General features: G+C 38.1%; 2 protein-coding genes across 11 annotated transcripts; both read right to left on the bottom strand.

Annotated features, from left to right (window-relative positions):
* Nucleotides 1–646: 646 nt before the first annotated feature.
* ccnt2a (cyclin T2a) lies at nt 647–10062 on the bottom strand. Of its 3 annotated transcripts, XM_044131144.1 has the most exons (10): nt 9768–10062; nt 7787–7868; nt 7573–7701; nt 7198–7258; nt 6642–6704; nt 5992–6037; nt 3272–3435; nt 3089–3159; nt 1477–2701; nt 647–1305 (listed from the first exon to the last, which is right to left on the bottom strand). In XM_044131144.1, exons 1-10 carry the CDS (start codon nt 9923–9925, stop codon nt 1232–1234), a joined length of 2073 nt encoding a protein of 690 aa, XP_043987079.1. In that variant the 5' UTR covers nt 9926–10062; the 3' UTR covers nt 647–1231. The 3 variants fall into 3 exon arrangements, 2 of the variants coding, with proteins under 2 accessions (XP_043987079.1, XP_043987078.1); XM_044131143.1 differs by having other exon boundaries at nt 647–2701; XR_006372051.1 differs by lacking the exons at nt 647–1305; nt 1477–2701; nt 3089–3159 and having other exon boundaries at nt 3299–3435; nt 5595–6037.
* Nucleotides 10063–10503: 441 nt separating this feature from the next.
* On the bottom strand, nt 10504–16099 carry acmsd (aminocarboxymuconate semialdehyde decarboxylase). 8 transcript variants are annotated; one of them, XM_044131152.1, is made up of 11 exons: nt 15744–15839; nt 14145–14189; nt 13755–13837; nt 13536–13632; nt 13398–13447; nt 12771–13007; nt 12564–12657; nt 12237–12332; nt 11894–12066; nt 11168–11266; nt 10504–10960 (listed from the first exon to the last, which is right to left on the bottom strand). In XM_044131152.1, the coding sequence occupies exons 4-11, from the start codon at nt 13618–13620 to the stop codon at nt 10898–10900; spliced, it is 897 nt and encodes a 298-aa protein (XP_043987087.1). In that variant the 5' UTR covers nt 13621–13632; nt 13755–13837; nt 14145–14189; nt 15744–15839; the 3' UTR covers nt 10504–10897. The 8 variants fall into 8 exon arrangements, with proteins under 8 accessions (XP_043987087.1, XP_043987086.1, XP_043987080.1 ...); XM_044131151.1 differs by adding an exon at nt 13951–14035 and having other exon boundaries at nt 13536–13837; nt 15744–15760; XM_044131145.1 differs by lacking the exon at nt 13755–13837 and having other exon boundaries at nt 15744–16099.
* Between the last annotated feature and the right edge of the window lie 2144 nt (nt 16100–18243).

Genomic DNA, 18243 nt, shown 5'->3' with positions numbered 1-18243 from the left:
GGGGATTATAGGGTACAGGCTGTTGAGAGAAATGTAAGCTGAAAGTGATGGTTTAAATGTTAAAGTATTTCCAAACAGATACATGAGAGGAGAGAATCTAAATTGGTCTGGCATTGCCTACAAGAAATATTTTTCTCTAGATCTAATACGACCTAAATGTGGTTGAGAACTTTATGCAATGTTTGATCCACTTGATGTAAACTTTAGTATCATATTAGTAGCATCCCTTTTTTGTGAGGCACAACCTTTGGCATCCAGCTTAAGGTCTACTTAGAAGTGAAGGTTTTTGGTACAAAATGATTGCTGTGACATTGTTGTAGTGGGAATCCAACAGTACACCATCTACAGAAAGTCAAACTCCTGGAATGATGCAATCATTCAGTCAGTGACCTTCAATCAACTGAGCCGTGAAATAAAACCTTTATATGTTTTATAGTCATCTTGTTATAATTACAAGCAGCTCCAAACCTGAGTAGTCATGGTATAGCTTCTTCTTTAAACATACAAAAGAAACATATGTACATTTATCTCCATTTGTTTTTTTTGTAAACAGCAAGTTAAGTGCTCCTCTCACATCCCTTTGATGATTGAAACATGCAAATCAAATGCAGTTTAAGTATAAAAAAAGAAAACCAAGACCAGAAAGTAATTTTGGAGATGGAACTTTACACCTAAAAAAAATATTGCATCCATTAACAATATCAAGTGGAATTCCAGAAAACAAACTAACTCATCTCCAGCTGGTCAGATAACATCTTCCATATAATCACGCAATAGATTTAAATTACTAAAAATACAAAAACAAACATGAAAATGAAGAAAGTGCACCTTCCATGCTTTTATAGAACTTGTAATACTTGTCCTCTCATATGGAGGTCTTACAATGTGAAGATGGAACCTTTCCACATCCCACGCATCCACGTTTGCAAATTCTTCCACCCATTCAAGGAGAAAGTGAAAACTGAGCAGCAATTCGACACTAACAAAGAAAGGACTGAACGTCGCAGCCCCGAGGTGCGACAGGAAGCATAATTATTCATCTTTCTTATCTCTCAGAAACAGAGAAGTCCAACAATAATTATTTGCAGCAATGCTTTCTGCCTCTCAGTAAAGGGTTTATATTCACAAAGTGTTATTTTCGTAGGGCACTTGACAAAGAGGTCAGCATAGTCTTCAAAGTCTCAGTGGTCGGTAGTTTGGTGCCACTTCCATGTGCTGCAGAGCGTCGGACTCAGTGTCTCTGCTCTCCCACTTCATGTGGCGATTCGCCAGGAGGGAGGAACTGCTGAGAGGTCCGCAGCCCACCTGGGTATGACAGGAGGGGGGGAGGAGGAGGAAGAGGAGAGACAAGAATAAGGAGGAAGAGGAAGAGGGAAGGGTAGGGAAGTTAGCCACAGAGCTGCGAGCCGGACGAGACACACTGCAGTACAGGAGGAGAGTGAGGAGGAGGAAAGGGGGAAGAAAAAGATGGAGTACCTGCAGCACTAGTGCCACTCTTGGAGATTTTGCTCATTTTGGAGCAGGAAGTCGAGGATGAGGGGTGGTGGTTGTGGCCGCCCTCGGTGTAGGCCCTCTTTCGTGATGACGACGTCAAAGTGGTGTACGTGGGATGACCGAGCGCCGTTCCTTCCATTGCCACCAGACCAGAGGGAACTCGCAGCAAACCCGCAGCCTCAGCGGCCCCTCGCCCGTTGCCACTGTGCTTGTGGGGGCGATGGAGGTTATGCTCGGTGCGATGCTTCTCCTTGCTCATCAGCGGGCTGGAATGTTTGCTCTTGCTGTTGTTGGAGGAAATGCCTTCATCTGATGAGCTGTGCCGCTCTGATGAGGAAACTTTGATCTTCATCTTGAACTCATCTTTGATTGGTTGTCCGCTCTTTTCTGGTGGAGCGTTGCTGCTGGACACAGGGACAGGCAGACGAAGTTTGAGCGAAGCTTTGTCTCCGTGATGGCGTCTGTCTTGCCCTGAAGCTGAGGAGGAAGGGATTTTCATTTTCAGAGGGGAAGCTGTAGTGCTGCCGCTGTGGGAGGCTTGATGAGGCTGTGTATGTTTTCTATGTTCTATGTGGGTAATGTTTGGTGGTGCATAGGTAGAAGAGGAAGTCAAGTCGCCTTTTACGTCACAGTCCATTAGTCCTCCATGGGGCTCTTGCCTACGCTTCTGGACAGTATAATCTCCAGAATGTTTCTCTCTGTACTTATCAAGAGACAGTTTCTGAACTGGAGGCTGACCGGAAGGAGGGTAAGCAGGCTGAGGTGTTGAGTGATGCTTGCCTGCTATTCCTTTCTCCTGTTTAATAAGATTTAAGTCAACCGTTTTTTCAGTCTTGTAAGGCGGCGGGTGCTGGAGCAAAGAGGAAGTGGAAGTCTGCAAGGAGAGCATGGATTCGTGGATGGGGATGCTGAGCGGTTCCTGTTTTACGCAGGTGGAGGGGTAATGGCTCTGGTTAACCTGAGGCCATTCACTGTGGCTGGCTGGGTTGTACGTGGAAGCCATGGCATCCAGAGACAATGGGACCTCTCTGGAATGCCCGGGCATGGGTACAGAAAAGGCAGCACCTGCTTTGGAAAAACTTGGGTTGGACGAGGAAACTCCAGGAAGTGCTGTATCGCCATGGTCCTGAAGCAATGAAGGCCCAGTAAAAGTGTTATCCATCGACTGCATATTTTCACCTTTGGGCTTTTTTGCAGCTTGTGTCGCCTACAGGGCAAAGATTTGCAAGGATTTTAGTTTTAGATTGCTTTTTTTAAGACAGTTGAGATGACACAATTATATAATTGTAGAAGAAGTCGGACGTTTGAACATCTTTACATTATAATCACAACTTCTGTTTTATTTTATTGAGATTCTTTGTGACATACCAAAACAAAACATAGCATAATGATGAAGTAGAACGTATGATATATGATTTAGACTTTTGTTTGTACACACATCTAAGTAATTTTTTCCATTTACTTCCCAATTGTATTGGTCACATAAAACCTCAAAAATACAGAGTAGCATGTGTGTCAGAGAAATGGTTAAGAGATGTGAATTCTTCTCCAAGGCAATCTAATCTAAAACTATTATAGTACTGTAATATCTTACCCTCCAATTCCGTATTCTCTTCAGTCTGCTTGGAGTTTTCTCCAGAATCTGCAGAAACTCATGCGTCAGCTCTGAAAGTTTAAAAGATAAAGATTATAAAACATTTTAGAGTTAGTTTTGATTCCTTAGTTTGCTTAAATAACTAATAGTAAATCTCAGATGGCGGTAGTAGTATGACTTCACCATCAAGCAGCTCCAGAGTCACCGTGCTGTCCACGTACTTCCACCAATGTTTCCCATCAGTGGAAACCGGAATCTCCCAGTTTGACCACTTGCAGGCCAGGTGTATGCATACACAGGCGATCACTGTGGGCTTGTACTGGAGGCAGAAGGTAGTGAGGTGCAAACTGCAGAATGAGTGAGGGGATATGAGGGAGTTCATCAGTCCATGGGAGGTCAAAATCCATCCAACATGTAGAGAAGAGAAGAAAAACACAAGAGGGAGCAGGCAGATTTAATATACTGTTGGTGTGGGGTCAAAATGGCAGTGAAAGCAATTTAAGTGTTTTGATACAATAAAATGACTTAAAAATCTAACTGTGGTTAATTTCCTACTAAACAAACCTGCTAACAGTTAAAAACACATTAATAATAAAAATGATAATTGGTAAGGAAGTGTGCTGGTTTGGTATTAATAGGAGACTTTTACCCACCCAATCACTCACTTAATACAGATGAGACAAACTTATGACAAAAATTTTACTTGCAAATTATAATAATGCTACTTGTATTACACTGTATCAGATTTAAATAACCACACTTATTACTCTCACTTCAAATTCATAGTAAACAGGTCTACAAATATATTAAAAGTTTTCAAAGACAGAGCCACTTTCCTGGTAGTTTTGCTAAGTAGTAGACTTTTTGCTCCTTGTCAAGGACACAGAAGACAATAAAACACAAAAAAATCAGTAAACATTCCTTTTCTGTTTCTGTAATGAGGAAAAGTATAAATTTCTGTGTTTTGGATTTTTGTCAATTTACAAACCCACTTCAATAAAAACCGATACTTTAACTATTGTACTTTTATGATTGAATATATATATAAACAATGGAACAAAATCTATATATTTTTGTGACCCATCAGGACTTTCCCTTGTTGTCTGTTGTTGCAAATTTGCCTTAAATCACCAAGGATTGGTATGTATACCTCCAATGGCTGAATATCAGAGGTAATATGGAAAAACACCTTTCTGCAATATTACAGTTTGGGTTATGCTTTATTTTCAGCAACCGCCTGTGCTGGTGTGGACCAAATTAATACCAATGTTAAATTGGAGTTGGGATGCAAATGGCCACACTGTAAAGACTGAACAAGTTTTAACCCATTTTTGGCCAAACTCATAGCAAGATAGCTACAAATGCATCTGTTCTCATACAGTAAGGTTATTAAAACAACCAATCTGCTATAGGCAGGAAATCTACTAGTCAGAACCACAACATACATCTTCAAGAAAATCTTAGTCCTAAATCTAATTTAGTACATGTTGAAGAAAATGGAGCTGAATGGAGTTAGTGAGTCAAGCACATACAGAAGCTCAGAGTCAGGATAGCAAATGATTCAGAAACTGCCACCAAAACATTGACATCAAAACAGTATCCAAATAATACCAACACTTTGTGTCTTTGTAGCAAAGTGAAGGCTAGTTAACATATTGGTGATAAACATTATTTGTAGATATAAAACAGCCAGCGAGGATTTACTGTAAAGCCCAATAAATTTAATGCGACCTTAACTGGTACATAAAAGAAGCAGCAAGCACAACAAAAGTAAATAACTTCAATCCAGAAAGTGGCTGTTATGATCCAGCAGAAACACTTAGCTCTGATTTTACTCCCTGAATTTTAAAGTAGAGGGTAAAATAAGCACCTATTGTATAAACAGCTTAAATGTATAATGATTTCAGTAGAAATGTTTTTAAACAAACTCACAATATGGTTCTCTGAAAACATTCACATCCATGTAGATGGAGATAAACACAAAGTCTGAAATTTTGTGATTCTGGTAATATTTTTAAAAGTAATCTGGTTTGTACTTTTACATGTTAGGACAAAATAAAAATAATCTGAATCAGCATGAAGTCTACACTTCAAAGTCGTCTCCAAATCATAGGCTATATCATAACCATTAGTGAGCAGCAGGTATAGATCAGCCTTCATCTAGATAATGTGAACACTGAACTGTTACTAAAGATAATTTATAAGTGCCTTTTCACCACCTACTTTAAACTAACCCTTTAAGGACCCAGTTTTTGTTAATCAAATATGTAACAATGGAAATGAATTGACCAACCCCTGCTAGAGGTAAACCAATTACAGCTTTAAGGTCCTTAATGAGTTAGTACTTCCTACTTCCTGCAATTTTAGGTTTGCAATATATAAATATTGTATAGCTAGGAAAAAAATTTGTTTAGTGGCACAGTTAAAGTTTAACAGAATGTTTTGGGCAATAATACAACAACATAACATGAAAAGAAAACTTTAAAAAGTTATCTGCAGTACTTACCGGAAGGACCTCTACGAGAAATGTTTACATCTGTGAAATCTTTAGCTGATATTCAGGCTACCAGAGTGTCTTTCGCTTAGAATTATGCACTTTTTTGCAACCGAACAAACATGTGGTTTTCAAGCGCACCACTATACTTCACATTTTGCATTCAACCCATCTGTGCCAACACGTGGTCCCTTGTACAATACACCGCACTGCGACTGGGGCCGGTAACGCTACAAGCCACCATGTCCCGCTACCTCTGGGGAAGGGAGGGGAGCCGAGGGGGAGGGAGGCAAGCGTCCCAACAACCACCAGTGCAAGTAGGGCCCGTTGGACACTGAAAGGGTACCCTGCATTACAGGAAGCTATGGTGTGCAGTCAAAGTGCAACAAAGGAGGGGCAGGATAACAACCTGTTGGTAGCCATGAAATAGGAAGTCTGTGCCAGATCCTTGCTTGCTGTAGAATGGAGACAAAAAGGAAACAGACAAAAACATTAAAAAAAAATTAGAACTGTTGGAGACAAGCGTAATTTAACTTTATGTTTAGCATTCTTATCCTAATTTCCAGTGCACATATTGAGCCAAGATCCAGACTGGGGAAGCAAATTATTGTTCTTTATTCTGTTTTTACGAAAAACTGAATTTACTTGCACTAATGTTGCACACAAATTTCATTATTGAAGGAGAATAATTATTATATACAATTATATTTCTAAATAAGTTTAATGGCCAAAGTAATATTTTTGTTAGTTTATTTTACCAAAACTGGTCTCTAGTAAATGAGATCTTGTAAAAAAAAATGTGGTAAAGCCCACATGCTTTTCAGATATATACACACTAATTTGAAAGAGCTCAAAGATTAAATTGTTTCAAAGCAATTAAGTCTCAGTCTTGGCCCAACAGGCAATGGCAAACGTTCTGAGGAACAATATGTCACACAACAAACTCAGATTATTAAAAACCATTGTGGTCATTAAACCATTAAATCAGCAAGGTTTTCACCCTCACCCCCACCCACATCTGAGGTGGGGACAAACAAAAACAAAGAAGGAAGCCTCTACCTCGCACTAGCTGGGTACATTTCACCACATCAGTGTGTGGGTGATCAATAGTAATTTCAAAGCCTGGAACAAAATACATAACAGGTGAGATCAACACATACACAGTTGGGAGGTGACATGTCATTTAATGGCAGAAAAAAAGAATAGACAAATGTTTTTTTTCTATAAGCAGCCAACTTGGGTTTTCTTATGCATAAAAAATGTTTAATTAGTGGGAGAAAATTATTCAAAAGTGCCTCAACCAAATCCACAATGGAGGACAAAATGTCTCAAAAGTAGCGGAAAAGAGTCCATACAGTTTTTGTCATATCATAAAATGTTTTAAGTCTTACAATCAAAGAAATCTCTTGGCTCAACTTCCAGAAAATGACATGTCACCTTTACACAATGCATTTACAGTATGAGAATAATATGGTAACCACAGAGTAGATGATAAACATTGCAATCAAAAAGTTGATAGACTGAGAAATAAATGATAATAAGACCCTTACTCGTTACCATTACCAAAGTTATAGAAAAAGCTCTCAAGTCATCCACTCCAGTCACCATTACTTACCCAGGGTCTGCAGCACAATGGATTCAAGTATCACCAGCTCTTGAGCTTGCTGGAGGTATGCCTGAAGTTTGATAGACAATCATTACAACACAATTGTAATGAGTCTATTAATTTATTCCCCTAACAAGTGATTTAAAATGGCCAAACAGCTCTACGGTTCGGTTTAGTCATAAAGTGAGTGGTGGTAATCAGTTGGTGCTTGGTACACACCGACTGCAAGCCAGGGCAGGAAAAATAAGACCCCTTAAATATGGCAGCAGAAAGTGGCACAGCCATTTATACAAAGGTGAAACCATGACCACAGAGGAAAAACAGGGGGAGGGAGAAAAAGAAGCAATTTCCAACCTTACAGTAACCCAAAATACCAGCACTTACGTTACTTTTCGTGTCTAGAGGAGATTCCTGTGGATTTAAGCAAGCATGTGCTACTTTAATTACATGCTCAAGCTTCCGGGGTTGCTCTTCCACTTTTGCAGCCAAAAATAGGGTGGTTGGAGATATTATCTGAAAAAGACAGCAACACACACGAATATAGAACAGAATGTATACTAAACAAGCCAACTGAATCATCGTAACTTGGAATACTTACATTTCTATGGAATTTGGTGAAAGAATGTTGCATATAAAATCTATGCATGTAAACAATTGCTGTGTTTATTGTCAGTTGAGAGCTGGATATTATGTCAAGGAAAGTTTTGTTTAATGTTTGGCTAAGCAAGCAAAGTAAAGAACAATGAGTTAAATAATACCAATATTAACCATGGATTACAGAGGAGTCTGTTAATCAGTAAAGTCCATTAAAATTATCCATAATTTCTCAAAGCAAAGCATTTTTTCACATTTCAAACAGCAAGAACATTTTGTTAATAATTTATTATATTTAAGTAACTGCTGATCCCTCTATACATAATGTAAAATATATCCCAGGTTAGCTAAAACAACAATCTTTACATAATTTGCAGTTTGCGAGGAAAAAGCTAAATTCAAAGCAGTGCAACCTCCCATTTAATCTGATGAAGATGCAAAGAGTCATTAAGAACAGAGATGAGTCAACATGAGCATGTCCACTAGAGAATTTTGACCGCCACCCACCACCTAAAAAAACAAACAAACAAAAAAACACAAATCTCCTTGCAATGAACTTGATAACTTCTGCAGAAACCAAACCTAAAGGTATGCTTGGATTAAGTGAAGCATTTTAGTGCACTGCAATGAGTCATGACAAAAAACGCTGACCGTCATCTGCACTAATGAAACCCTTACAGCCTACCTGTAGATCAGTCGGGAACAAGACACTGGAGGCTTTCATTTTAAGTGCAGAAGTGTTTGCAAGTGAAATATGACTTGTCAGACCAGTCTGTGTTTATTGACTATGGACAAAATATATGTGCACCACCAGTTACAATAGATGAAGCTGGTTCATACACAGCCTGGAATTTGTTTTTTGCTACCAGTTTATAGCATTGTGTTGAAAGTGAGTGTTGGATTTGAATAGGACACCCAGAACAACATGCTGTTTGAAATAATGCACAAGCCATTACATACCCAGAGCACAGATTTTCTTGTTGAGTGACAAGTACTGTGCACCCATTCTCTCCCTTTTGAGGCCACTATGTAAGGTAGGTAAACAAGACTTACTTGATAATTGCGGGTCAGCGTTTCAAGAATTTTCATGGCTAATATTGGGTAACCATGGTCAGAATATTACTGGCTGTTTATTTCTATTTATGTTACATCTCCATGTCCATGTTGATGACACACAGCTTTATATTTTTGTTAGACCTGCATGAATTACTTTTTTTGACAATATACAGAGAAATAGTACCGTGAAATTAAGAAACATGATTTACCCATGGTTTTTTTGAGTCCAATAAAGCCAGAAACATGATTTCTGGATGCTTCTCTAACTGAAACAAATATAACGGATTTTTTCAAAGAAACAGTAAATAGATATGTTTAAAGCGTCGCAAGTTTCTGGGAATAACCCAAATGAAATTACTCTACATGGGATTCAGATCCGGAATTTTGATGAAAAAAAGACGTATTTCACAGGGCCCCTATTACGATATTACGTAATCTGAACACGTGCGACAGGGCTGGACAGCAGTCTGAGAGGAGTCGATAAGACGAGGAGGAAAGTTTACAGCTGAGCCAAAGGTACAAAAAGTCCAATATACTCGTTAGCTAAAGCAGTACTTTGAAAACACTCGTTAAATAATATACATTTAAGTCTAAAAGCTGATAAACGCATATCACAGTTTTTTTAAATAGCTTACAACAAACACCGCATTTTAATTTCACCGTCTCCATCGAAAAAAACCAAACCCGCCTAATGGCCTGACAGCTAGCATATTAAACAAAAGCAGATGAAATACCAAACAATAAGACAGAGTTTCGACCTACAATCTTTAAAATATAATAAAAAGCTACGCTACAACGAGAACAAACATATTGAGGTAAAAAGTTCAGACTTTAACCGTTAAACCCATCCCTGCGTTACGGCCACTAATGGGCCCTACATAAACGGTTAGCCTCCGGTTTGCTCCAGAATAAACAAGTTTAAAGGATACACGTTGAGCCTTTGACCCATGTCCTGGATCAGATTCGCCGCTTGTTGTCGGTAGGAGAGCTCCCGGTCTGATTCTACTCCACATCGGCGGGACGGGGTGTTTTCCAGCTGCTCCCGGGTAAAATACCATTTTGACGAAGAACCCCGGCATGCCGCCATTACTCTGGAACGTTCGCTTCGGCATCGAGAAAACGGATGTGACGTTGTGTCTGCCCGAGAACTAGACGCGATTTGGTACTTTGCTGCCTCCTACTGGCCAAAAGCTGATCAGTCGCTGCGGTAAAGACAGTTAAACTAACAAAAAAATCATTAATATGGCTTAAATTTGGGCTCCAGGCCATATTTCAATGCCATTTCTTAGCAGGTGTGAGGTATTGAAGTCAGAAATTAAGTTAAGTTATATAAAATAATATGTTGTATATGTATGTTCCACACCCACTAAACACAACTCAGCTTCCCTGATGAGATTTATGTAGTCTTAAAAAATATTTTGAGAAAACAATTTTCACATAAAGCATAGGTTACACAAATCATAAACTCTGTGTCAAAGCATCTTCAATCTGTGTAGAATAATTCTGTCCAGTTTTGACCACGGTATATATTTATATATATATATATTTATATTCTTTCCTATATAACCTGATTATATCCTATATAAGAAAGGTATATAGATACCTTTCTTAAGCCCAATAAAGCAGTAAAAATATGTATTTTGTTCCTTTGGTTCACTTTCACAAATACAATAAGAAATTGGTGCTTTTCATACATTATTTAAAAAAATCTGTGCTCCCAACAGCTATAAATCAAGTTTTTAATAATTTTAAAGTACTCTCTGGTCCATTCTAACATGGACCAGAGAGTCCATGTTAGAGAGTCAGTTTTTCTTTTTTCCCTGAAAGAAAAACAGTAGAATCTGTGGAAATCTTACCCAAAATAAGTTTAATTTTGCTGAACCACACTGGTTATGACAAAAAAGTTTAAGACTATAAAAAAAGTTAAACTTTTTAACAACTTTTGAAAACTGCTAAAACTTGCATGTTATTATTTCTATTTTTAAAAACGTTAGTTGATTCAGCATTTTTAGTCAATCTTCTCAGTTGACTCTGGAACCCCAGGTTGCAAACACTTTTACTACACAAACTGTTCTCGTTTTAGTCCCAAAAATTCCAGTGCATTTCCAGCAAGCAAGTTGTCCTGCAAGGAAAAAAAAGGGAAAGAAATCAATCTACAGATTATATGAAAATAGTATTTTTATTTCATTAAGATCTTCCTTCTTATATTTGAAATTCTTAAAAACTTCCTTTAAGTATTCTCTGTAATTTGCTTTGTACTGAAAATTATTTCCCACTTCCTGTGTGTGAAAGAGTGATCCACAAATTAAAAGAAGGAGCATTTTAATACCTTCAGTTTTCCATCAAACTCATTCATTGACTCAATGAGTGACCCAGGTTCCAGCTCACCAAGTGGGAATGGATAATCTGTTCCCAGCATTACTTTATCCTAGAAAATCAGTACAATCAGGTTATATAGGAAAGAATTAATGGGTTTCATTGAGAATAGTTGGGAATTGACTTCTAAAGGGTCCTGTGTGTCATCAACATGGACATGGAGACATAACACTCTCACTGAAGTCAGGGAAGCACTTAAGTGAGAGTGCTTCCCTTTAAAAAAAAAAATAAAATAAAAATCTTTTTTTTTTTATTGAAAGCAGTCGGATTAAGGAGTCTTGAGGGACCCCAAATCTGATGTTTGTCTGCTCACATTCATAAATGCTAAAACATAGTTGGCATGAGAAGTATGATTTAAACCATATTACTACATTATGATAGAATCTCAACCACTTTTTCAATCAAGCAATCAAAATGTTATGTTACATTGAAGAAGCAATAACACAAAGAAAGAGTATTTAGCTCTCCTCCCATATTAAAAGTCTTAAATATCAGGATAGCTCAGTGCCAGATGGAAAAACCCAAACACATTGAATTAGGTTCAAAATTAAACTGACTTCACTTTAGTAACTAATAAAGTGTTATTTTTACACTGTACACTCAAAATCGATCATTTTATTTTTACGTTAATGGTACACCCCTCATCTATATGTTAATGAAATGAGAAGTTCAAACTTACTTTTCCAATAACATCAACAAGCAGCTTCAGGGAGATTGGATCATGAACCAATGAGTCAGTGTAGAAAGAGCCCAGGTATTTACGTGGACTGATTGTGTTGTCAACTGCACACAGGTCAGGACGAACTTTGTGGCCGTGTTCGATTCGGCCAACAGTGAACGGAAAAGAGCCCCCTATGGGCAAATAAACAAACAAATCAAGGTCAAACAAAAGCACAGAGAGGCTCCTTCAATGCCACACTAAGCACAAAGAAAATACTTATAATATGATACTTCACTGTCTTATTCAGAGGTGATATTAATCTTATAAATGAAAGAAAAATGCAAGCTATCTGGTGTTGTACCTCCATGTGCAAAGCAGACTTTCAGCTTTGGAAATTTCTCAAAGATACCTCCAAATATCATTGAGCAAATAGCCATGGTTGTCTCGGTTGGCATGCCTTTCAGACAGAGGAGAGCAATTAAAATAATAAAAAAAAACATACTGAACATAACTTAGAAAGGGTTTTAAGTGGAACATTGATTAGGTTGTGTCAAACATACTGTCAAAACCCACTGTTTAGAAATGCAGTGATAATGATTTGCAATGTTTTATCATTTACTAAAGCTGTATTTGGTTGTTTCACATTGTTAACCAAACAATATCTCCTGTTTCTGCTCAATCTCCTCACCCACCAACCAGGGTAGCCAATACTTAGCCATCCTCCCATCTGTCTGCATGTCCCATGGGTGGACAAAAATGGAGCAGCCCAGCTCCTCTGCTGCCTGCATGCAAGACACATACTGCAAAATCAGTAATGATGCTGCAAAAAAAGATGCAGTGAACGGGAAAATATTATTATTTTCTGAGTGTGTTTTGATTTTGTTTTATGTCTCACAGCATAGAAGGGGATGAGGTCCGAAGAGTTAAGGTCCCAGTTGTTAATGTGGGATCCGATCTGCACTCCGGGGAAGCCAAGCTCCTTCACGCAGCGCCTCATTTCCAGCACCGCCAGGTCAGGGGCTTGCATGGGCAGCGTGCCCAGCCCCACAAACCTCTTAGGGTGACTGCGCACCGTCTGGGCCAAATTGTCATTTAAAAGGACACAGAGGTCCAATGTGTCATGAGGTTTGGCCTACAGTTAAAAAAAAAAAATTATAAAACTGGGAGGCAGTGAAATCAAACAAGTTTGCAGTGACTTGCAAAAATATTCACACTCCTGGAAAACATTGTAAAATAAGTGTTGACTTTGGGCAAAAGAATTTAAATTATAATCCCTTGAAGTTACACCATGCATTATTTTTATTTTACTTCATAATAATGCACTATTTTGTGTTGGTTAATAACAAATAATTCAAGTTTGTGATTAGATGAAAACTTTCTCAGAAGGTGCTTAATATGAAAGTATTGTAGAATCTTCTCCAGATCTCTTACAAATATAAGAAGGAAATGTTCAGTTCTATTAGCAATGAGGCACAACATCTACCCTTTAAAATAAATTTACACAAAAACAGTGAGAACTGACCCAATAACTGAACATCACAGGAACCGTCGACAGGGCCTGAACAGTAACACCTGCAGATTATAAACAGGAACATTATGGTCAAGAAAAATAAGGATGGAACAGGAAAAAGTGCTGGGTCATTGATCCCTGTGAACACACCGTACTTGTCCATGTCTTTGATGCGAGCATTCGCATCCCAACAGTTTTCCTGAATCACCCGGAACAACTTTCCATCCTTCATCATGTTTGCTTCGCCCTGAAACACAGCATTAATATCACATCTTGTGTGCATTTATGGTGGAGTATAACATGCAGTGCAGAGTTTTATGTTTCTGCATAGAGGTTTAGGATTTAAAGTAATTTTAAGTATGACCACACGATGGCAGCAGTGAGCTCATTCTTGAAATGCTCTTTCTCTATAGGTGAATCTGCACCCAACGATCTCTAGAGTCCTCCTATATCTTTAAACACAAAAACAAACGTGCATCACTGTCATTTTTGCTATTTTAAACAATTAAAAATAAAAATAGTGACTTTCTGGTTAATAAAGTTTAACTTCCAGTTCATACAGCACCTTTCAGTGTTTTCAGTTGTGCTCAAAGTGAATCATTCAGTCATGCAGTGCCATCATGCTGTGTTTTGGGCGGCATGAAGGGTGGCTGTGGTGGGGAGCAGTATGATCCTGCTGTGTTCTCAGCAAAGTAAGCATTTGAGACCTGTCTCTGTGCCCTTGTTTTATCTGTCTGCATATACAAATGAGTGACTCACCTTGCAGTGATGGTGCAGCTGAACAAACCCATCATAACCGTATCTCTGCAAGACATAAAAACATACGGTTACTGATAGTCATACAGTTGGAAAACACTTTAATACACACAAGCTCATTGAGAAGATTGCATCTGATCATTTTGGGCATGAATGTCAAATTAGTTTTGGAGTTTTTCTGGACACAATGACTGTAACTGCCTGAAACAAAAATAAATAAAAAAAAAAACAAATGAATTGGGTCCGAATAAAATTTATTCCAAATCTTCTCTAATCCATATTAGTTTAAAAAATGGCTTACAAGATTGTATACTGTATGGTTTCATACAAAGCATGCGATAGAGGTTCAATGTCCAAAGAAAAAATGTATCAAACATTATTTGGATTCTATGTGTATTTGAGGCTGACTGTATAACTTTGTCCCTGTGTGGACTGTACTTCTAATTCTTACTTTTAAAGTGGACTGAAACAGAAAATACATCTCAAATATATTTTTAAAACACCCAAGTTATAGTGACATTCATGCCCACTCTACTGTATGCTGTGCAATTGATGATCTAAGTTATCTTGACAAAAGATCAGTGTGTGAACAGGTTTAGTATGACTTGCACAGCTCCTCTGAAAGCCCTTATCGTTTGTTCCATCTGTGGAGGTTCAGCATTAGTCCTGCATCTGCTCCACCTTCTCAAAATAACTGCAAGTAAACGCCATCTGAGGCTGTTGATGCTTCTTACATACAAATGAAAGTGCAAGTGATCCATGTGAGCAGTGCAGCCAGTAAAGCTTCATTTGACATCAGTGCAGATCAACTGTGCACTTTTCTGAATCCTCATTGAAAATGCAGCTCCCCACAATCCAATATGTGAATATTCCCTTCTGTGTATAATAAATCTTTGCCTATGCAGTTTAAAATAACGCTAAGTAAAGCCTTATGCTTATATAAAGCAACATTTAAACGCATATTTATCGTTTTACAAGTTTTACTTTTAAAATTTAAAACTTGTTAACACATTTATTACAAAGCTGAATTTTATACAAATTTTACAATTATTCTGTGCTTTTACTAAGGTTCTCTGTATAATTTTAAAGTAATTTATGCTAGTGTTGGCATTGGTAGGTGGAGTTAATTTAACACTAAGCATTTAAAAGAATAGTAAGAAAGAAGATTGAAAGAAAGTACAATAAAGATTATTGGGGATGTTTTAGACAAAGCTGCAGAACATGCTCTGTGGCCTGCACATGTAGCAAATCATTAGCAGAGGCCGGCAGACAGCGTAACAAAGACGTGAGAGCTGGAACCGATAAACCAAGGCCAGCGCTTATTGATTAAAGTTTAACCATCCACGGAGAGCACAGATTTTTGGTGTGAGTTGTTAATCTCCTTGTAAAATGTCAGTGGGAAAACAAGATCAATTTTGTGTTCCTGCCACTTAATTCAACCTATAACAGAAGTGATACAGATACAGAAACAGAAACACATACACTAATTGGGATTTGAAATACTCAGTATGAGATTTCTGTAGCATATTTTATGGATTTACTCACGTTGAGGCTTCAAGCTGTAAAACACTCCATTGTGAGGTCATGTGTCAGAACACCTACCTGCTTCAAGTCGGGCCATTCCTTTGGTAAAATGTGATTATGAATATCAATCTTCATCCTTAAGTCTATTTCCAACACAAGCTACCTTTCAAAACCTGTGCTAATGCTCACTTCCTGCCCTCAGCTGGGAATCAATAACTGGCAGGTGAATGACTGCTGGAACAGGCTGGTCATTTATTACCTACTCCCAATCTACTTAAAGTCAAAGCATTTATATGACTGAACTGGAGTTTGGGATGTATGATCATAAATTTATATCCTTACAAGTACTAATAAACCTAAAAACATTGTATGCATTGCAACAACAAATTAATTTCAGTGTTGTAAAGGGAGCATTTATTTTTCTGTGGGGATTAATTTGTGTATTAGAATACACAGTCTTAATGTTTACATCCCTAAATATTTCCTTGCTTTAGATAAAATAAACAAATAGAAAGAAACAAATAAAAGCAAAAAAAAAAAAAAAGACTAACCAAATTTCTACGTTTAATTCCCAGGTTTGTAAACACAATAAAATATTTAAAATAATAATAATAATAATAATAATCAGCCATCAATCCATCCATCCATTTTCTTACACCCTTCTTCCCTAATGGGGTCGGGAGGGTTGCTGGTGCCTATCTCCAGCTGCGTTCCGGGCAAGAGGCGGGGTTCACCCTAGACAGGTCGCCAGTCTGTCACAGGGCTAATAATAATCATATATATATATATATATAATTACCCTCAGAAAATGTGAAACATCTACACGCACACTCTTTCCTATTTTGTTCAATTTTTATTTAGATTGAGTATTTATGAGTTACATATATCGAAACGTGAAAGAAAAACACTTATTGGGACATAAAGTCTTTGAAATGTGTGTGGTTCCTCTGATGCAATGCTGTTTTTATAGTACATGTACATTGAGACTAGTGGTGAGAACGTCACAATATTCTGTTACACCATGACCAGATAGATTACTTTTACATGATACCATAGTCTAATTTTTTATTGGGGCCTGCCCCATAGCAATGCATAAGGAGAGCAGTGTCTGACTTGCGGAAGCAAGTCAGTCACTGCCTCCATGCATTGCATGGCAGGCACCTATTGTTCTACACCCAATAGAATGTCTCTTTAAGTATTATTTATTATTCTTCCGTCACCCGGAATGCAGCTCAGATCCGCTCTGAAGCCCACCCACAAACGTGTTATCAAAACGTGCGGCTCGATCCGGGGTGGTGTGATATTATTTTTGGTGGTATTTGAAGTTACCAGGGCGACGTAAAAAGCAAAAAACGACCCCAAAATCACTAACGAGCTCACCAGGTGCAACTCTCATCATCAAGGGGACGAGGCAACCACTAAATCCTTAAAATACCCTATTTTTGAGGATTTTCTGTGTAAATCATAACTTTATGTAGAAAGCCATTCAAACTTCATTTTGTAGATACGTCCGTGATCTCTTTTAAAGTGAAGACAGCACGTCAATATGAATTATGGTTTGTCCACAACTTCTTTCTAAGCGACCCAAAGTTTTGATTTTGGAAAAATCAGAGGTGAAGGCCTCCGCTAGAGTGAGAGTCAGAGCGACATTTTGACCCCAAATCATTTTTAACTCGCCCTCACGCTCACAAATATTGCATGATTGGTATCAAACTTGGTCATGACATTGATACGCATGCCTGCTCCGGTCAAATGTTTTCAAAAATTATCTAGCGCTTACGGTTTTCTCTCCAGGTGCTTCAGAGCAAAGTCATGCGCCAGGGTAGCAGACAGATCTCACTGATTCACTTCCATGTATTTCTAAAAAATGTCTGACCTTGGCACACACTTTTTTTATCTCATCGCTGTTAATACTGTGAGTGAGGTAGAGATATGAATGGCGGGACTATGTGAGACGACAAATAGCCCTCTCATATGCTTCAAACGGTTTTCGAATATGTATTACGGTTCAACGGAAAGAGTTGTTTGCAATGCTTTTTTAGTCAAACTGGCTGGCTCAAACAGAATTGTCTCCCCTGGATGTCTCACTCACAGCTGGCAGAGAGGATTATTTACCATAGCTACGGAACCCAGAGCAGGGAGAGCTGCTTAAGACTACAAATACGCATCACTGTAGTTCGAACTACTAGTTCAGTTAAAACAGAGGAGGACTGAGCTGGCCTTTAGAGCTACTTGCTGCTATGGGCTGTATATAACTCATTTAACCCTGTCACTGTTACACATGGGATGAGTTTGGCCCTTTGAAATGAAGCTTACTGAAAATTTCAAAATAAAAGCCCTTGAAAGTTTTTACATCAGGTCATTGCTTTTTTGAGCGTTATATGACTGATTTAATCCAATGACTGTTACACATGGAATGACTTTTACCCTTTCAAATGAAGCTTAACAAAAATTTCAAAATAAAAGCCTAGACAATTTTACATTATGTAATTGCTCTTTTAGGCTTTATGTGACTGGTTTATCCAAAGCATTCTTACACATTGGATTAGTGTGGGCATTTATAATGAAGCTTTCTGCA

This window comes from Gambusia affinis, linkage group LG11 (assembly GCF_019740435.1).
Source record: "Gambusia affinis linkage group LG11, SWU_Gaff_1.0, whole genome shotgun sequence".
NCBI classification, from domain to species: domain Eukaryota; kingdom Metazoa; phylum Chordata; class Actinopteri; order Cyprinodontiformes; family Poeciliidae; genus Gambusia; species Gambusia affinis.
Note: the sequence above shows the minus strand (reverse complement) of the source record. Positions and strands in the feature narration are given on the sequence as shown.

What these genes read in the sequence shown, in the direction of transcription:
- ccnt2a (XM_044131143.1), bottom strand. Translation starts at nt 9,925, where the DNA reads ATGGCGGCATGCCGGGGTTCTTCGTCAAAATGGTATTTTACCCGGGAG. An exon ending in TATTTCATGGCTACCAACAG is followed by an intron (nt 3,436 to 5,991) that starts GTTGTTATCCTG and finishes CTCATTCTGCAG; the next exon opens with TTTGCACCTCACTACCTTCT. An exon ending in GACTCTGGAGCTGCTTGATG is followed by an intron (nt 3,160 to 3,271) that starts GTGAAGTCATAC and finishes TTAAACTTTCAG; the next exon opens with AGCTGACGCATGAGTTTCTG.
- acmsd (XM_044131145.1), bottom strand. Translation starts at nt 15,800, where the DNA reads ATGAAGATTGATATTCATAATCACATTTTACCAAAGGAATGGCCCGAC. An exon ending in AGTCTGCTTTGCACATGGAG is followed by an intron (nt 12,067 to 12,236) that starts GTACAACACCAG and finishes ATTTGCCCATAG; the next exon opens with GGGGCTCTTTTCCGTTCACT. An exon ending in AGTTTGATGGAAAACTGAAG is followed by an intron (nt 10,961 to 11,167) that starts GTATTAAAATGC and finishes TTTTCCTTGCAG; the next exon opens with GACAACTTGCTTGCTGGAAA.